The 17,396-nt window shown below is 38.4% G+C and overlaps 2 protein-coding genes across 3 annotated transcripts; one reads left to right on the top strand and one right to left on the bottom strand.

Annotated features, from left to right (window-relative positions):
* Nucleotides 1-160: 160 nt before the first annotated feature.
* On the top strand, nucleotides 161-7,074 carry samd1a (sterile alpha motif domain containing 1a). 2 transcript variants are annotated; one of them, XM_058771841.1, is made up of 7 exons: nucleotides 161-675; nucleotides 3,064-3,322; nucleotides 4,512-4,621; nucleotides 4,703-4,760; nucleotides 4,844-4,910; nucleotides 5,111-5,225; nucleotides 6,492-7,074. In XM_058771841.1, the coding sequence occupies exons 1-7, from the start codon at nucleotides 334-336 to the stop codon at nucleotides 6,642-6,644; spliced, it is 1,104 nt and encodes a 367-aa protein (XP_058627824.1). In that variant the 5' UTR covers nucleotides 161-333; the 3' UTR covers nucleotides 6,645-7,074. The 2 variants fall into 2 exon arrangements, with proteins under 2 accessions (XP_058627824.1, XP_058627825.1); XM_058771842.1 differs by lacking the exon at nucleotides 161-675 and adding an exon at nucleotides 1,643-1,901.
* A 1,672-nt stretch (nucleotides 7,075-8,746) lies between these two features.
* Nucleotides 8,747-15,760, bottom strand: tecra (trans-2,3-enoyl-CoA reductase a). Its single transcript, XM_058770783.1, has 11 exons — nucleotides 15,290-15,760; nucleotides 14,503-14,554; nucleotides 14,317-14,361; nucleotides 13,842-13,945; nucleotides 12,231-12,346; nucleotides 11,878-11,983; nucleotides 11,290-11,362; nucleotides 11,144-11,187; nucleotides 10,998-11,055; nucleotides 10,825-10,913; nucleotides 8,747-9,280 (listed from the first exon to the last, which is right to left on the bottom strand). The coding sequence occupies exons 1-11, from the start codon at nucleotides 15,461-15,463 to the stop codon at nucleotides 9,107-9,109; spliced, it is 1,035 nt and encodes a 344-aa protein (XP_058626766.1). The 5' UTR covers nucleotides 15,464-15,760; the 3' UTR covers nucleotides 8,747-9,106.
* Nucleotides 15,761-17,396: the final 1,636 nt, after the last annotated feature.

A 17,396-nucleotide genomic window follows, 5' to 3' on the forward strand; every position in this document is an offset into this window, starting at 1 on the left:
TTACCATTGTATAATGTGGACTTACTCACGTGTAACTTAAAAACAGTAATGCAGCATGCTAGTATTGCATTCCAAAACGGCGACAACAGCCAGTTAAGCGGCACGGAAACGTGCAAGCGAGCAACGCCTCCTTAAATCTCCTAGCGGCGGGCCGCGCATCTCGCGCATTCTACCTTAAAAGCGCTCAATGCGATCAACGCACGCGTACAGTATGTTTCCGTTTTTTTTCCTCCAGCGCGCTCGCGCCGCGGCTCGAAAGACTGCGAGCGTCACGTCGAAGGCAACACTGACGCACTTCATCCACTCTATCAAGCTTGAAGCCCATTAGGAATAATGTCTGAGCCGTACCGCGAATGGATCCTGGGCTCCATAGACTCGCTGAGGTCGAGGAAAGCGCGACCGGACCTGGACAGAATTTGCAGGATGGTCAAAAGACGACACGGCTCGGATTGGGACCGAACCCGGTCAGAACTAGAGAAACTGATAGAGGAGCAAACGGTGCTCAAAGTCAACTATAAAGGCTCGGTTTCCTATCGCAACGCGGCAAAGGTGCTAAGAGGCAGGAGAAAAACCGAGCAGAGCAAGTGTGCGGTGAAACAGCCTTCTCTCGCGGACTGGAGCACCGGCGACAGCGCTCTGGGTCCCGTGGATGAGGATCACATGGAGGATATGGAAGTAAGTGAACCGAGAAGCGGCTGCGCTCCGGCAAAAAACGAGACGCGGAATGTGAAGTATTTGTGTTTTTATCACTAGTTGAAGTGCTCTGGCGTATGCAAACGTGAAAGCAAGTGCAAACGCGCACACAGAGAGACGCGCGCGCGGACTGGCGCAGACGGGGAGCGGCGCGATCCTTCACGAGCGTCGGAAAATCGCCAACAATGGAAGCGCTCGATCTGCGAGGTCCAAATCTTTCGGAGCGAGTTTTTGAGTGAGCGCAGACGATGCGCTGGATGAGTCCGGTAACGTTAAGTCAACTTTCGCGATGCAATCCTTGTCAATTAATCCAAACTCGCTTTTGCACGGCGGGGGAAAGTCACCAAAAACATCACGGATCAGCCGACTGACGCATTTCGCACAAGGAGCGACACCGGAGACAATTGCATTAGCGATTATTTAAGGTACTAGCGAGAGACTGATTTTTTTGCGCTTGTGCATGTCGTGACCGAGTCGATACGACAATTTATAGGGATCACTGAAGCGCAAGTCATTAGACGCGCTGCTGGATGATCCTTTATGTCCGTGCACGCGAAGTGCGACCGAAGTCGTCAGTGCGGCTCGTGAACTTGGCGTACTTATTAATCGCGGGTTAACACGTGAACAAAGGTGAACGTTAGTTTAGGATGTGTTTTAAGGGAGAAAATGTCTGCTTTAGCCACGTTTAACATTGGCTTGCTTTGGGACGCGCTTGTCTCAGGCAGGCAGCGCGCCTCGGAGCGAAGCGGGGCGGGTTCATGAATATTAACTAGGCTGCGTGAACTTCGCCAGTGGCGTGTCTCATTAATATACATGAACGCACCACGCTTTTCTCTCAGGGGCGCTGGCGAACCTGACGTAACTTAATATTCATGAGCCCGCCTGCTTCGTTCACAGCGCGCGAGTCTGAGTTCAGCGCGCCTCCGTTCAGCGAACTCTCTCCGTAATGTTCCTCATACTGTATGATTAAGTTATTTCGATGTGTTTGTAACGTTCCTAACACCACTGTGCCGACCAAACCCGGGGTTCAAAGCGTACGAAAGAACGGGCGAAGAGGAATTTCTGGCTCACTCCCGACTGAATAAACTGCGCGCGGCCTTTAGATACTGAAGCTCGAGTCGATGATAATCTAGTTGTGCAGAGCGACGGATTGAGCGTAATCACAAAGTGTAGCTGTCGAAATATGTTCATTTAAATGTGAAATGCTGGTATGTTATTGCTAATCCTTATAAAGTCCTGTTCAAGCCCCTGTTTGCGTGCTAATGATGTAGATGTTTTCTTCTTCCCATCATATTGGTGTTTGTCATGCTTTTTAGTGGAAACATTCCTGGGCTTTTGAACATTTCCAGCGTTATTGCACCGGACGGTTCAGTGAACCAGTAGCAGGCCATGTTGGCAAAGGGATTAAGTTAACATAATGGGAGTGTGCCATTAAATACAAACAAAAATAAGTAAAACAGCAAATGGAGAAAACAAACTGCAAGATTTAAAACGCACAACAACTTTTGGGGATATTATGTAAAACGTTCTTGTCCATGTTCAACCTTTCAAAATTAGCCATTCAAATCTGCATTCATTATATAGTTGACTCAGTCATTCTTCTTGTGTTCAGTCGTTTAACAGCGAAAAACTATGACCGTACTAGAATTTTAGTTTAAAGGATAAATTCATGAAAAAATTGCTACTTTAAAATCAGATGTTTTAAGCCACTGCCAGAGAAAAGCATTTTTTGCAATATTGGGCTTGAGTTAAAACCTTGTAGTTGTAAAAATATGCTGCTTGTAATCAAAGTAAAGGGGTTTTAATCTATATTCAGGGTTCAGTATTATTTTAAAACAGTATATGCTTATTTATACACTATCGTTTAAACATTTGGAGGTGATAAGCATATATATATATATATATATATTAATGTTTTTGAAAGAGTTCTCTTATGCTCACCAAGGCTGTATTTATTTGGAAAATAGTAAAAACAATAATAATATTTCCAAATATTATTACAATTTAAAATAACTTTTTATTTGAATATATATTGAAATGTAACTTATTCCTGTGATGCAAATCTGAAATTTCAGCATTATTACTCTTCAGTGTCACATGATCCTTCAGAAATCCTTTGAATATATTGATTTGCTGCTCAAGACACATCTATGATTATTATCAATGTTGAAACCAGTATATTTTAGAAGAATCTGTGATATATATATATATATATATATATATATATATATATATATTTTATTTTTTCCAAATGGCACACATGATGCATTTTGTTGAATCCTCATGTTGCGTTAGTTTCTATGCAGTACTGGCAGTGATCAAAGCATCTGCTTAAAAATGATGATGGTGATAGTGCTGCAATCTTTTTAGGATGAGATGTCCACGACAGCGGGAATGGATAGCAGTATGGATGAGGAGGGGGATGAGAGCAGTCTGGATGCCATGTGTGCTCAGAGCACCGCTGACTCGGGCATCAGCATGAGTCCCATCACCAGCAGTAACACCAGTCAGCCTGTTCCCTCACCTGTGTCCTCAAAGAACTCTCCTACCCACGATGCTCTGAGGCAGGACACCGACAGCACTTACACTCTACCTGAGCACATACAGCCAGCAGCCCAGCAAGACACAGGTACTTAAGTCCTGTTGGTTATTTTTTGAATTAACTTCTCAAGATAAAACGCCAAACTAACCAGCATTTGAATTGAGATAGTAATTAAAATAAACAACATACTCGCACACATATTACATTAACATTCATGTGCCAGTTGCGCGTTGTCCTGAAACTTTGATCAATTTAAGTATTAAATCATTCATTTATCGCAAACCAGTGCGATATGCATATTGCAATATGCACATCTGCAGTATCGTGCAGCCCTAATACGGAGTAATATTTAACATTATTATTAAATCTTTAGCCTATAAACTTTAATTTCATCTCCCGCACTGACATGAAAGAATTGCTCACACAGCCACATTGCTCTTGTGCGGTTTGGAAGCAAACAGGTTGGAAAGTTGAGACCAAGTGATAAAAGAATGATGAACTTGGTCATAAATAAATGATTTAGAAAAGATCAGTTGGAAATATGAAGTATTAATAATAGCAAGAGAAAAATTTATTTTGGCTCAGAATTATGGATGTGACATATTGACTCCCTTCTCATGTTAAGTGTTTTTTGTGGAAAAAAATGGGAAATAAGACCAAGCATCCACAAATAATGCAACAGATTGCCCAATTTGCATTCATTCTTTTGATCTTAAGAATGGCAAATGGCGTATGTCCAAATGGTCATTTAAAAGTATGGATTTTTTTTTTCTGCAGTATAGGAAAATGTCAAATATTGCGAAATATTTACCAGTGGACAATTTTTATTCATCTATTTATTTATAAATAAGCATAACTTATTTTATCCCTGTCGCAGATGTTCCAAGATGAATGTGTAACCTTATTTATTTATTTTTTTTGAGCTCTCCTACACTTGAGTGACTAATAAAATAATCAAGCGGAGGCAGAACAATCTGTCTTTCTTGAATATACATCTTTTTCTCACTGATTTTTTTAGAAAAGTAAGTCTAAAGAGACAAACAAGCACAGATTTTGACGGTAAAATTTTTGCACCCATCAGCCTGTTGCAATTCCTGTTCTTATTTCATTCATTTTCTGCCAAATTGAGGCATTGCAATGCATGTCAAGGAGTTGAATAGTTTAATCACTCTTGAGAGTGACAGACCTTCATCAGAAGAAGTCAAGATTTCTGCAAAAACAGTCGGTAAATGTGTAAAAGATTTGAGTCTGCAGTATCTGTCGTTGTAACCCACAGGATCTGTGGCGCTCGTGCAGCAGCCAGCGGCCATCTGTCTCTCCACTCCTCAAGTCGAGGAGGGGCTGCTCACCCCTGATCCGCTGCTGTCACACTGCACAGCCACGCCGGTAAGCATGTCCGCCCTGCGCCTCCAATCACAGCACATCTGTCGAGTTCCTCTGCGTCATATTGTGTCTGTCTGTCATCAGGACGAGGCGCTGATGTCAGACGGAGGGCCTCACGCTGTGCCTGATCCTGTTGAGGAGGGTGAGGATTCTGCCTGTGCTCTTTAAATTTCACATCGTATCTGCCAACTCACTGGATTTTTATTTGAAACTCTGCTTTCTCAGGTGAAATGTGCACCAAGAGCACAACAGAGGAAGAAACTGTTAACAATGGAGGGACGAATAATGGAAAGTGAGTAAAAGGCAACATTTTCTTTGTGTCTTTGGTAATAAAGCTTAAAATTTAAGCTGTGTCATTTCTGTAGCAACAAACACTTTGCAATGTGCCGTCAAACTCACACCATTGGATTATATATTGTTGTTGTGATATGTAAAAGTCTGGAATGAGTTGCTCATAAACTGAGGCTTTAATCTGTTTTTGGGCATTCTCAGTGATGTGGTAAAGAAAGAAATCGGGCAGGACCCTTTGCTTTGGAGCGTGGCTGATGTGGCCAGTTACTTCACGTCTGTGGGCTTCCCTGAGCAGGCGCTGGCTTTCAGGACACAGGTTAGTACTGTAGTAAACAAAACCTGTCTAAGAAATCTATTGATCGATTCTTGTGCTTTTTGTATAATAAAAAATTTCTACAAATGTTTAGGAAGTATACTAGTGAGTGCGGATCCTGCTTTTTTTTCATTTTTATTGATCTATGCACCTGAAGTATTGCTTGAGCGCAGTGATTTCACATCTTTTTTTTTTTTTTTCTTTTGAACCTAAAGCCTAAAGAAATACATGAAAAATAATTTTGCCTAGCGAAAATGAAATCTTAATTTTACTATGCAAAAGATGATATTTTCATGCCAAAGATAATGTGCAGGACATTTCTTTAATTTATGCTGATTTTAGGCTTCCAAATGGCCCTGGAAAAAACTATTGTAAATTGTTATTTCCAGGCCAGGTAAAGTTAATGTAAATAAATGAAATTTCTGTAGTGAATATTTATTCAATAAGGACTAAGGACTTATTCTGCACTCACAAATGAGTGGAAAAGCTGTGGTAATTCAAGGTGCGGGAACACTGTAGTAAAAGGAAAAAAAGCTTTCCTGTATCAAGAGTTGCTATAGAATAACAGCATTAGGAATACAATAATGGGAATTTAAAAAAACAACGACAAAAAAAAAAGCAAAACATCTTTACACATTATGATAATAAAAATGTTACTGGATCCTGAACTTTTTTTTCCAAAAACAAGGAAATCCAACTTCTTGAGATCTGACTAAAAGTGTCACTTTTTTTCTCAAAAAAAAAAAAATCAATACGAGTTATATGGTGATTTTCAAACAAACCTTGAGATACTTAACTACTTTTATCAAGAGTTATTACTTGCAATCAGATGGCCATAATTATGTAAATAAGTTGGCTAAGAATTTAAAATCTAAACAAGTATACAATCTTATGCTTACTGTTTTATGTTGGAATATATTTTACAATGTAATCTATTCCTGTGATCAAAGCTGAATTTTCAGCATCATTTCTCGAGTCTTCAGCATCACATGATCCTTCAGAATTCATTCTAATAGGCTGATTTGCTACTAAAGCAATTATTATCAATGATGAAAACAATTGTGCTGCTTTCATTTTTTTGTGGAAACTGTGACACTTTTTTTTTCAGGACATTTGATGAATAGAAAGTACAAAAGAACAGCATTTATCTGAAATCTACATTTGTTTTTTTTTGTAACACTATCAATGTCTTTACTGTCACTTTTGATCAATTTTCTGTGTCCTTGCTGAGTAAAAGTATTTACACCTTCGTATCTTCACTTCCAACAGGAAATAGATGGGAAGTCCCTACTGCTGATGCAGCGCAGTGACGTGTTGACTGGTCTGTCGATCAGACTCGGCCCTGCACTTAAAATCTATGAGAATCATGTGAAGGTGCTGCAGAGAAGCCACTTTCAGGACGACAGCCGTCTCTTCTCATAGTGTTTGTGTTTTCAGCGAAAACAGACTGAAATTCTCCTGGCTTAGAGCGCTGGCCACAAAATGAGGGGAAACATTAACTCTTTAAGACTTGATTTGCACAATCCTCCTCAGCTTATCTTCTCTTCTTCCGTGTGAGGACATGCCGCATGATTCAGCCCTGCAGTCTGTTCTTCTGTTCTGACGGTGTCCTACTATCCATCCGTCGCAGGGCTGACGGGACCATTCATCTTAGTAGAAGTGTTTTTTGTTTTGTTTTTCTACGGTGGAGCTTTTCATTCGCCAGTGTTTTGTCCTTCTGTATAATATTGTCACAATATTATATAAACATTGTTCTTGTCCTATGAAATGTACGATGTTCAGCGAAGTTTTACAGCAGTCTTAAAACGAACATGCAAAGTTAGGAAATAAATTCCAGTTTCAGAATCTGAAACTGCATTTGTGGCATCAATTTTTTTCTGTTATGCATTTTGCCTGCCAAGCAGAGATATGGAGTGAGTTACTGATGCTTTGATTCCAGCACTGCACAGCCTGGAAGCGAGAAGAGAGAAGCTTCTGAGAGAAGCGTTCATATTGGCTTTCATAGTAAGATAGAAAGCATAGATGATTGTGATTCAAAAAAGGATTTTGTAATTTAGCAAGAATGAATACCAGACTTAATTTCTAATGCAAAATGTAACATAACCTGAAAGAATTTTGAAGAAGTTTCATCCGATTCATCCAAGTGGGAAAAAAAATAAATATATATATGTATATGTGTGTATATAAGATTATTAGTGTATATAAAAAGTCGTGGCCAAAAATATCGGCACCCTTGCAATTCTGTCAGAAAATGCAACACTTCTCAGAAAATTGTTGCAGTTGCAAGTGTTTTGGTATTCGCGTGCTTATTGTTTTTGTTTGCACTGCAACAACACACACACAACAAAAAAAAAAAACAGAAGAAAAGTACAATTTCAAGCATGTGATGCTCCTGTAATTTGTATTTAGACACACCTGTGGCAAGTAACAGGTGTGGGCAATATAGTAATCACACTTGCAACCAAAGTTGACTCAACCTTTATGTTGTGTCACACTGAGCATGGAGAAAAGAAAGAAGTGTGAAGAGTTGTCTGTGGATTTAAGGGAAAAAATTGTGGAAAAACATGGACGATCTCAAGGCTACAAGTCCATCTCCAGAGATCTTAATGTTCCTGTGTCCACTGTGTGCAATATCATCAAGAGGTTTACAGCCCATGGCAGACTGTAGCTAACCTCCCTGGACGTGGACGGAAGAGCAAAATTAATGAAAAATTACAACGAAGGATTGTTCGAATGGTGGATAAAGAACCCCGATTAACTTCCAAACAAATTCAAGCTGATCTGCAGACACAGGGTACAACAGTGTCCGCTCGCGGTATCCGTCGCCATCTGAATGAAAAGAGACACTATGGTAGGAGACCCAGGAGGACACCACTGCTGACACAAAGGCATAAAAAAGCAAGACTGGAGTTTGCCAAAACTTATGTGACAAAACCACAATCCTTCTGGGAGAGCGTACTTCAAAAAGCACTCAGAAATGGTTACAAACAAAGCGCTGGAGAGATCTGAAATGGCCAGCAATGAGTCCAGATCTGAATCCCATAGAACACCTGTGGAGAGATCTCAAAACAGCAGTTGGGAGAAGGCATCCTTCAAATCTGAAAGACCTGGAGCAGTTTGCAAAAGAAGAGTGGTCCAAGATTCCAGTAGAGAGGTGTAAGAAACTCATTCATGGTTACAGGAAGCGACTGATTTCACTTATTTTTTCCAAAGGGGTGCTACTAAATATTAAGTTAAGGGTGCCAATAATTTTGTCCAGTGCATTATTTTGGGTTAGTTCTTCTGTTTTTTTTTTTTTTTTTTTGTTCCAATGCAAACAAAAAAACAAATAAACATTTGAGTACCAAAACATTTGCAACAGCAACAATTTTCTGAGAGAAGGGTTGCATTTTCTGACAGAATTGCAAGGGTGCCGATATTTTTGGCCGTGTGTGTGTGATTAGCTTCAGTCATTTTTGAAGAAATAATTAAATAAAATAAAGGAACAGAAAAAATCGAAATAAAGGAACAGAATTGACCTTTAATTCACAGCATTTCTTTAGTCACATCTCATAAAGAAAGAAGCTCCCAGACAAAAAAAGTCACTTTTATTTCTAGGTTGTGGTACTTTGTCTGCTAATTCAGTATCTTTTTATTTCCATAATTTTGCACAATTTTCTATATTCATGTATATGACCAATACAATATATATTTAATTTATAATTATTAAAATAGAATGGCTTTACTTGACAAATACAACATTACAGTATCTCATAATTTACTAGTTATTTCATACATTGATATATATTAAGACTTGCTTTATATATATATAAGCTAGCAAAACTCTGCCTTATATGATTTTTAAAAAATCCTCTATTGATTATTTTTAGTGTTGTATTTTCCTGCTATAGGATGAAAGGTAGGATAGGGGAGCGCAGTGTGGGATACCCTTTGAAGTCCTTCAGGTAGCTGCGATGCTTTCCTTTGGCCCAAACTGTCATCTGTACGAATCCCACCACAGTGAAGAACAACACGGGGACACACTGGGTCATGATGGTGAAACCAAGCCAAGATCCCAGCTACAGAAATACAGCAACACAGTGCAGCTTCAATGTCTGTTATTTACTCAATGAGACCAGCAGGGGTCGGCATTTCATTACAGGACCAGTTCACAAGGGACACATTATTGTCAAGTGCTGCAGGGATTTTTGTAGGCCAAAATCTGGAAACGAGTTAGAATTTGTAGCTCTTCTGGTTCCATTGTCTAAAGTCTATGGCTTTTTTGGTGAAATGCATGAAATAAGGTCTGTGGTTCACACAAGCTTATTTACCCGTTTAAGTAAAACCCCTTGTGAATATATTTTTAAGCGCTTTGTAATGTTTTTTTTAAGCGTTTGGTGACGTTAAGTGGCTAAATGGGACTACAGAGGCTGCCTTTGCAGTATGTAACATTGACAGCTAGCGGTTGAAATGGGTACTGCAGTCCAAATTCAAAATATTGTTTCTCTTTCTCCCTCGTCCTCAGACTCGACACTCGTGAGGGTTTCTAGATTGAGAACACGAGCGCAAATGACAACGGAAGGCGGCGAGCTTTACACTGTAAAGTTAATAAGTTGATTAATCCATGTTTAAATGTAATTTAATTTAATTTAGGTTAGGTAGAATCTGCAATCTCTGACCCAGTTGGTTTACTGACTTCCATTGACTGCAAAGCGCTGTGTTTTCAGCCAAATGGCAACCCAGGGTGTCAAAATACCTATTGGGTAAACTGGCAGTGGGCGGAATCACACAGACCAAAACAAAAACTGACATTCCGACACGGAACACACATTTCAAAATGGATCAATTGGCTATAACATTGTTTTTCGGAGAAACATGCAGACTTATGTTTCTTTAATATCTGCAAACAGTGTATTTTTTATTTATTTTTTTTGCTTCAGTGGCATCAAAAAATTATGTAGAGCACCTTTGAATGTCATCACACCGAACAGGTAAAGACTAGTCCAGCCTCACTGTGTTTATAATCACAATTTTTCAAACTATTATAAATTAGATTTTCAGGGAATTTGTTTTTAAATAAAGACAAAGAATTGTTGTTGAGTTTTGTTTTCTTTTTATCAGCTGTTTGGACTCTCATTCTGACGGCACCCATTCACTGCACAGGATCCATTGGAGAGCAAGTGATATAATGATAAACTTAACCAAATCTGTTCCAAAGAAGAAACAAACTCATCTCTATCTTGGATGGCTTTAGGGGTGAGTACATTTTCACCAATTTTTCATTTTTGGGTGAACTATTTATTTAATAGTGTTGACACTTAAGTCATGACCATGCTCCAGTTTGTTTATAGCCTATGTTAAGCTTTTTTACTTCTGCCGACTGTATTTAGGCTTTAAAATGCATCAAATCTGCTTTCATATGTGAGGATTATCATGATGAACAAAATGTGTAAGAATCATACGCTTTTGTTGGTCTCTGAGAATATTTTCTGCAGTAATCCAAAAGCCAATGGAAAATCCCAATGGGTTTTTGTCAAGAGAACCAGACAGTGTCAGCCTACAAAAATGCAAAACTCTATAAAGACATGGAATCACTCACACTGCAATAAGTCATGGGTCTCACCTCATATGTGTAGTTTGGGCATGAAACAAGTGCAAATATCCACGTAAAAGGATTTTTGGTTGGATAAGGAATCTTCTTCGTCTTACAGCCTTCATAAAGAACAATTTAATGTGTTACATAAACAAAGCCAGAGTAGCTGGTTTGAGATTTGTGATTTATCTTATAGATTTTACCAGGTAGTTTGAGATTGCGCAGAGCCATGTGAATCGAGAAGCTGCCAAGTTGACAGAACTGCAAAAATCACAAATCAGTAAGTAAAGAACGCTGATGAGACAAATACATGACACATTACAGAAGTCAGTGCCATCAATGTGCTTACGAGAAAGATTCCCAGCGCTGCCTTCACCTGCTTCTCCCCATAATCTGCATGTAAAGAGACTGGCTTTAAGAACAACAGTTCAATGCATTTAACGTAAAATAATCATTTAAGCATGGTGCAGAGCATTTGAGTGAGATGTTACATACATGGCGGTGTGTAGAGAGGGTGATTGATGTAATAAGCCATCCATGCAGCAGAGCACCAGTAATAGGAACAGTTCTGTTAAAGAAAGAATCACGTGTGATTTACAGACTCCCTGTTTGCAACATAACTGTTTGATTCTTTTTAACTGAAATACAGTTTTTGCATTTTTATCAACTGTATCTGATCTAATCTTCATAAAGTGAAATGCTCCTAAAATGCTCCTAAAAACTGTTGAATGAGTGTTGTTCTTTCCTCTCGATGCATTGTTTAATTAAACATGCATCAATAGCCATGAATATTATTTATTTGCATTTGATTGTCTACGAGTCATCGATATTCTTTGATTGTTTTCCTGGACGTGAAGGTCTATATTTGAAATTATGTCTGCTTGATGTTTATTTTTCACATTTAGGAGTATAGATGACCTCCAAATCTCCAAGCCACATACATTTTTTTTTTTCCCATTACTGAACTTGCTAAAAAAAACTAAATAAATCCTAACATGTAGCCTATCAGTCACACACTGTTGCCTTCTGGAATGTATATGAATATAAATTACACCGAAAAACACAATTGCGAGGCATCCTCACTTTAAAAATGTTGCGAAATGGCATGGTGCCGTGGGAGAAGCGATGGACAAACAACGTCTCCAAGATTCGCTTCACATAGTGGAAGGAATGACACACACAGGCAATACTGTGGAGAATAGACAGAAGCTCAGTTCAGCAAGTTTAGTTTAGTACCAGATCATCAAATAAAAGTATATTCCTGAGACACATCAATCAAATGCTTTTCAACATAATTCCCAAAATACACTCCTGGGCCAGTTTCTTGGTTAACCAGTAGGTCAGGTGTTAGGAGACACTGTTCCCACTGTCTGGACTGGATCCAATAGACTAAAAGAAAAATCAGATATGATGGCACTCTTCTTCATGATACTTACTGCACAACCAAATGCTTACTGGCGGTGAACTCATGCTTGGGAGCGTAGATTAAAGGCAGTCGAAAATAAAACAGCAGATATATGACAAGTGGTCCAATGCACTCGATTAGGAACACCTGCAAACACACATTCACAAACACATTTTAATTCTGTAAAGTGAAGTATAGTGTATACCTCCCATGTGCTGACAACATCTCTGCCCTGTGGGAGTCAGGACAGGAGTGGGCAAAGGGGGCTACGCATGCAGAAGGTGAACGGGATCAACACCTGTGGGGAAACGGTGCCAGAGAGATTACAAGTTCTGAGAAAGAGGACTGAGTAGTGGGGAGGTGAGAGAAAACTGAACCAGAGGCCTTTGCACACACTGTACAGCCACTGATCTGACTTTTACATAGATGCAGCCGAACCAAACGGCCTATAACATGCCAATGAAAGATTATAATACTGAAGCTAAATTCTGATGAGTCATGTTCAAAGCCATTGTAAAATGCTACTAATTGCACAGATGTGACCGCATATTAACTTCTTTGTTCTCTGGAACACTTAGAGTTAGAGAAGTTATTCATTTATAGTAGAATGTCCAGGCTGCTCTTTTCCACCAAAAAAAGATTTCCAGTGGAGTCAGTTATCTTACTGTTCAGAAGACCTTTTGTGTTTTAGATGGAATTCTCATTTTCAATTTTGGGTCAATGTGATACTTCAGTATCCTGTTTATTATCTGTAATTTATGGGAACTCACCCAGCATTTTCTGAGAATGGTTCATGTGTATTTGTGTGCACCTGAGCTTGCATATGTTTCTTTCAGTGGTTCTTGACCAGAGGCCTTCTGCATATTTAATAGGCCTATGCAAATTTCTAAGGCTTATAAAATAATCAATATTATCAAAACGTTCCTGAAAACCACCTGTTGTACGCAGTCTACTACAGTAGATCCTCAATGTTGTCTGATAAGTAAAATTTTAGCTAAATTTAGTTAAATTGTAAAAACGTCCACTTTCAAGTCATGGCACACGTGTCTTTTTGCTGTATATTTTATATTTTTTCAGATTTTTATTAGGTAAATGTAATAACTTTTATATTATTAGTAATTTCAAGATGAAAACTTACTGGACTTTACTTGATTATACATACATGTTTTAGTAAAATCATTGTTTAAATGGGAGTATCAAAAATGATACAATATTTATTTGTTCATCTAACAAAAGAACAAAAATTTGTCCCAAGTTCGAATCCCTACTCGATGACCTTTCCCAATCCCACTCTCTCTCTCTCTCTCTCTCTCTCTCTCTCTTTCTCTCTTTCTCAACCACTTTGCTTCTTGTCTACTCTACACTGTGCTATTGTAATAAAAAGCAACATCCCAAAAATAAATCTTAAAAAATAACAGAATTTCAACTTATTTTCTGGCCATATAAATATAAGCAACTGTACCAAATTGTATATTTTTGCTTGGTTTTTGCCTCTAATTAAAATTAAGATGGGTTAATATATTGTCACCTCTAGTTTTTTTCTTTTCTTTTTGTAAATTGGGCCTTGGAGTAAAGGTTGAGAGCCGCTTCTATATGTGATGATTGTTTCAGTTGTATTTTGTGTGCTGGGCAAAACACTCACAGTTCCCCAGGCAATCTGGGATCCCAGGTCTCTGAAGTAGAAGGTTGCGGTTGTTCCCACAGGGAGCTCCTGAAGGATTTCCTCATCTCTTAAGGGTTTCCCTTCTGAAATCAACAATATAACACAACGATTAATGTTCTCTTCACATACATAGTGGCTTAAAAAAGGATATGGACACCAACTAATTTCAATTGGAGAGCAGGTGAGTATATGGTCAATAAAGCACTGCAGAGGTATTTCAGCGAATAACAGTCTTAACTTTACAGGTTTGGATGAGCTGGTGTTGGTGAACCAGATCTGGAGATTGGATGCAGAGGATCATGCAGAGGTTAGTTATATTAGTACATCGATTTTTTTTTAAACTGTTTTGAAATAAATAAACAGCAGTGCAAGTCACTTGCGTCAATGCTATGTTGTAAATAAACAACATTAACATATTACTCATGTATGTTACTAAGTTTAAAGATATACTGACTTGGGTCCAGGCATAAAGACTGTCTGGCAGGATACCAGTGTGGATCTGTGAAAATTGAAGCCTGACATGTAAGACTTTGCTAAAACCATTATTTCTATGTCATCAACTTATCATCTTCCTTGTAGAAAGCTATTTAAAGAAAGGCTTTGCGGTTTCACAGCGTCTTTAGCACTGAGCAGAACTTACTTGATTTGTGGAACAAAGACTTAATGTCCAAAATAGTGGACGTTGGTTCTACCTGCAGAAGGATAGACAGCTGCTAAATATTCACATTCTGTTTTGCAATTATAATACATGTAAATACACAATATATATATGCAATATATACAGTGTTACTCTTTGCAGTTTTCCACCTCATGCAGTCATAAATCAGGTTCACTCTATTCTCGACATGCATGTCTAAGCAATGGATCTCACATAGGTATTCCTGGAAGCTCAGAAGAGGTTCTCATGTTCCAAAAGCAAGTAATGCAGAACCTGCCTGATAGTGACCGCTTTATTATTACAAAGTTACAGCATGTGCATTAGTTGTTCTCGCATTACTGTTAGCTATCTGTCATCTATAACAGCTGATGATTACAGATGATTTCTTTACTTCTCTGTATTATGTTCAGCCTGAAAGTGTAAACACAGTAATTAAATGTACTATTTTAATTAAAGACAACATCTAGAGTCATAGAGGGGGGGGGGGGCAGCTAAAACCAGCATAAGCTGTTAGCTGGTTTTAGCTAGTTTAAGCTGGTAGCTGGTTTTAGCTGGTGTTCAGCTGGTTGGTCCTAACCTGCTAAGACCCAATTGATCAGCTAAAGAAATAGTTAAAACCCCAGCTGTGAACAGGCTGGAAGACCAGCTAAAATCAGCCAAACAGCTTAGGCTGGTTTCACCTGTGTGTTTTTTTTTTTTTTTTCAGCAGGATAATGTGGTTTGTCATCTGTATGGTATAAGTTTGCAAAACACATTAAAAAGCACATACCTTATCCAGAAGCAGTAGTTTTTCCCGGGTTTTGACATCTAGTATCTCCACCTCAAAGTAAACAATTCGTTTCGGTTTTTTGGGGGGTTTTGGTCTGGGTTTGGAGGATGCCGGAGCAGGAGCTCCTCCATTTTCACTCTTAGCCCCTTTTGCCTCTAAAGCTAATGCATCCATGATACTACTTCCAATTTATTGCACACTGAATCCTGTGTTTAGTCCGTAGTTCAAAGGTCTTTCTCACACCCCACACATCTCTCCTAAGTCCTCAAGCCTCAGTTCTTAATAATAAATCCAAAATCCAGCTCTCCGTTGAATGCAGTGTAGACGGAGAGGAGAAGCGACCGAGAAGGACGGTGTGAGTGAGTGCAGTGTCACTGAAATATCTCCCACCTCTTAACACCTGAGGGGTGGTCATCACAACCACTCCTCTGAAGACGAAATCTGAGAGTCCCAAGACATAATCCATGGCTTTTCATGAAGCTAAATTTATACGCCTGCTTTGCTGAATACCAGCCCCGTGACCTTGTGGGACTCGGACCAATCCAGTTGGCCGTGGCTCTCACCTCCACACCCCGTCCCTTTTTGAATTAGGGTTAGGATAGTGTGCATCTGTACAGCAGCAGTGTGTGTCCGGGGAATATTAATACATCTGCCTTGCAAGCAGAGTCATGCAATGGCTCTGTCAGGACATTTATTTGAGGTTGACCATGGTCACACCAGTGATTGGGCTTGGTGTCAATAAATAAGCCACTTCTGAGGTCCCTAGAGGTTCTCCCATTAGGTTTGGGCTGGTTGTTGCCACATAGAAGCCATTTGTGTCTGTCAGCAGTAAGTAGATCAGACAAACATAGTGATAGGCAAAGTGTCTTAAGTTATCTGGTATATTTACCATCTTTAGTTTCCAACAGCTGTTCTCAAGCTTTGAGGAATGTAAAGGATTTATGTTTATATAGCTTTTATAGCTATTTTTATAGCTTTTAATTGTTATTACAGTTGTTTTAGTACATAATTTAATTAAAATGATAATGTAATAAAATGTATTTAAATAAAATGAAAAAGTTTGTATTGGAACTAGCTTATTTATTTTATTTGATTTCAGGTAACATTTATTATATATTTTACAATATACAGAACAGCGGATTATATTTTTGTTTGACAGGTTAATCACACAATTTAAATATGAATCATGAAAAAAAAATTTCCAATGAAAATATATGGGCCCTTTTTTAAGAAAAAAAAAAAAATGCAAATCTAATATTGTCAACACCACAAATACACTATATCTTATAAAGTAAGTTTTCAGAACTGACAGGGTTCCATTGAGAAAAGGTTTATCATTAAGCTAAATAAATAAATAATACTGGAGTGACTCAAAAAATATATGTAGGCCTACAATATATTAGAACATTTTCCATGTCTATTTCTATTCTATTCCAGTCTATTTCTCCCAGGAAAAATCAACCCAGTCTCATGAGATAAAATAACTACGAGGTGATATTTTTGTGAATTCATGTTGTGATTCATACAGAAACATGATTTTCTTTTTTTTTTAAAGAAAAATACAAATATGAAGGTCCAAAGACATGAAATAGTTACAAATTGTCACGAGTGTGTGTTGGGAAAAATCAGTGTTCATTCAAGTAGCTTTCAATTGATATATTCCTAAAATTTTTAGTAGAATGTGTAATGCTCAGATGAAATGAAGTCTCAGACAAGTTTAGCAAGAGTGAAGACAGCCTATATTTGTTTGCCTACTTCGACTGCTCCAAATGATCATGGTGTGCTGACCGTGCATGCATGGAATCAAACAAGAGCTCATATTACGTTAGCTAGACTATGTTTTGATTTGCAGTAATACTGTGTCCTAAGACATGAAACAAGAAGAGTGTTACACCACTCTTGGTCTGTCTCCACAATTCACAGCTGAACTAAACATTTGAAACATGAGAAATATACATTTTCGAAGCAATGTGTTACTGCGATTCCAAGTGTATGATTAATTAGTCTAAGCATGTCATGCAAGCTCTTCAAAGGTCATATCATGGTATGTAATCATGTTTTTGCTGTCCTCTTGGTATCATTACTATTTAGTAGGCTATTGCACGTT

Source organism: Onychostoma macrolepis, chromosome 03, assembly GCF_012432095.1.
Source record: "Onychostoma macrolepis isolate SWU-2019 chromosome 03, ASM1243209v1, whole genome shotgun sequence".
In the NCBI taxonomy this organism is placed as follows: Eukaryota; Metazoa; Chordata; class Actinopteri; order Cypriniformes; family Cyprinidae; genus Onychostoma; species Onychostoma macrolepis.

Excerpts from the sequence above, each read along its gene's own strand:
- tecra (XM_058770783.1), bottom strand. The coding sequence starts at position 15,463 with ATGGATGCATTAGCTTTAGAGGCAAAAGGGGCTAAGAGTGAAAATGGA. Across the intron at positions 11,056-11,143 it reads CAGCGCTGGGAATCTTTCTC|TTCTGTCAACTTGGCAGCTT; the intron begins GTAAGCACATTG and ends TGATTTTTGCAG. Across the intron at positions 10,914-10,997 it reads GCGCAATCTCAAACTACCTG|GCTGTAAGACGAAGAAGATT; the intron begins GTAAAATCTATA and ends TTCTTTATGAAG.
- samd1a (XM_058771841.1), top strand. The coding sequence starts at position 334 with ATGTCTGAGCCGTACCGCGAATGGATCCTGGGCTCCATAGACTCGCTG. Across the intron at positions 676-3,063 it reads ATCACATGGAGGATATGGAA|GATGAGATGTCCACGACAGC; the intron begins GTAAGTGAACCG and ends CAATCTTTTTAG. Across the intron at positions 4,622-4,702 it reads CACACTGCACAGCCACGCCG|GACGAGGCGCTGATGTCAGA; the intron begins GTAAGCATGTCC and ends GTCTGTCATCAG.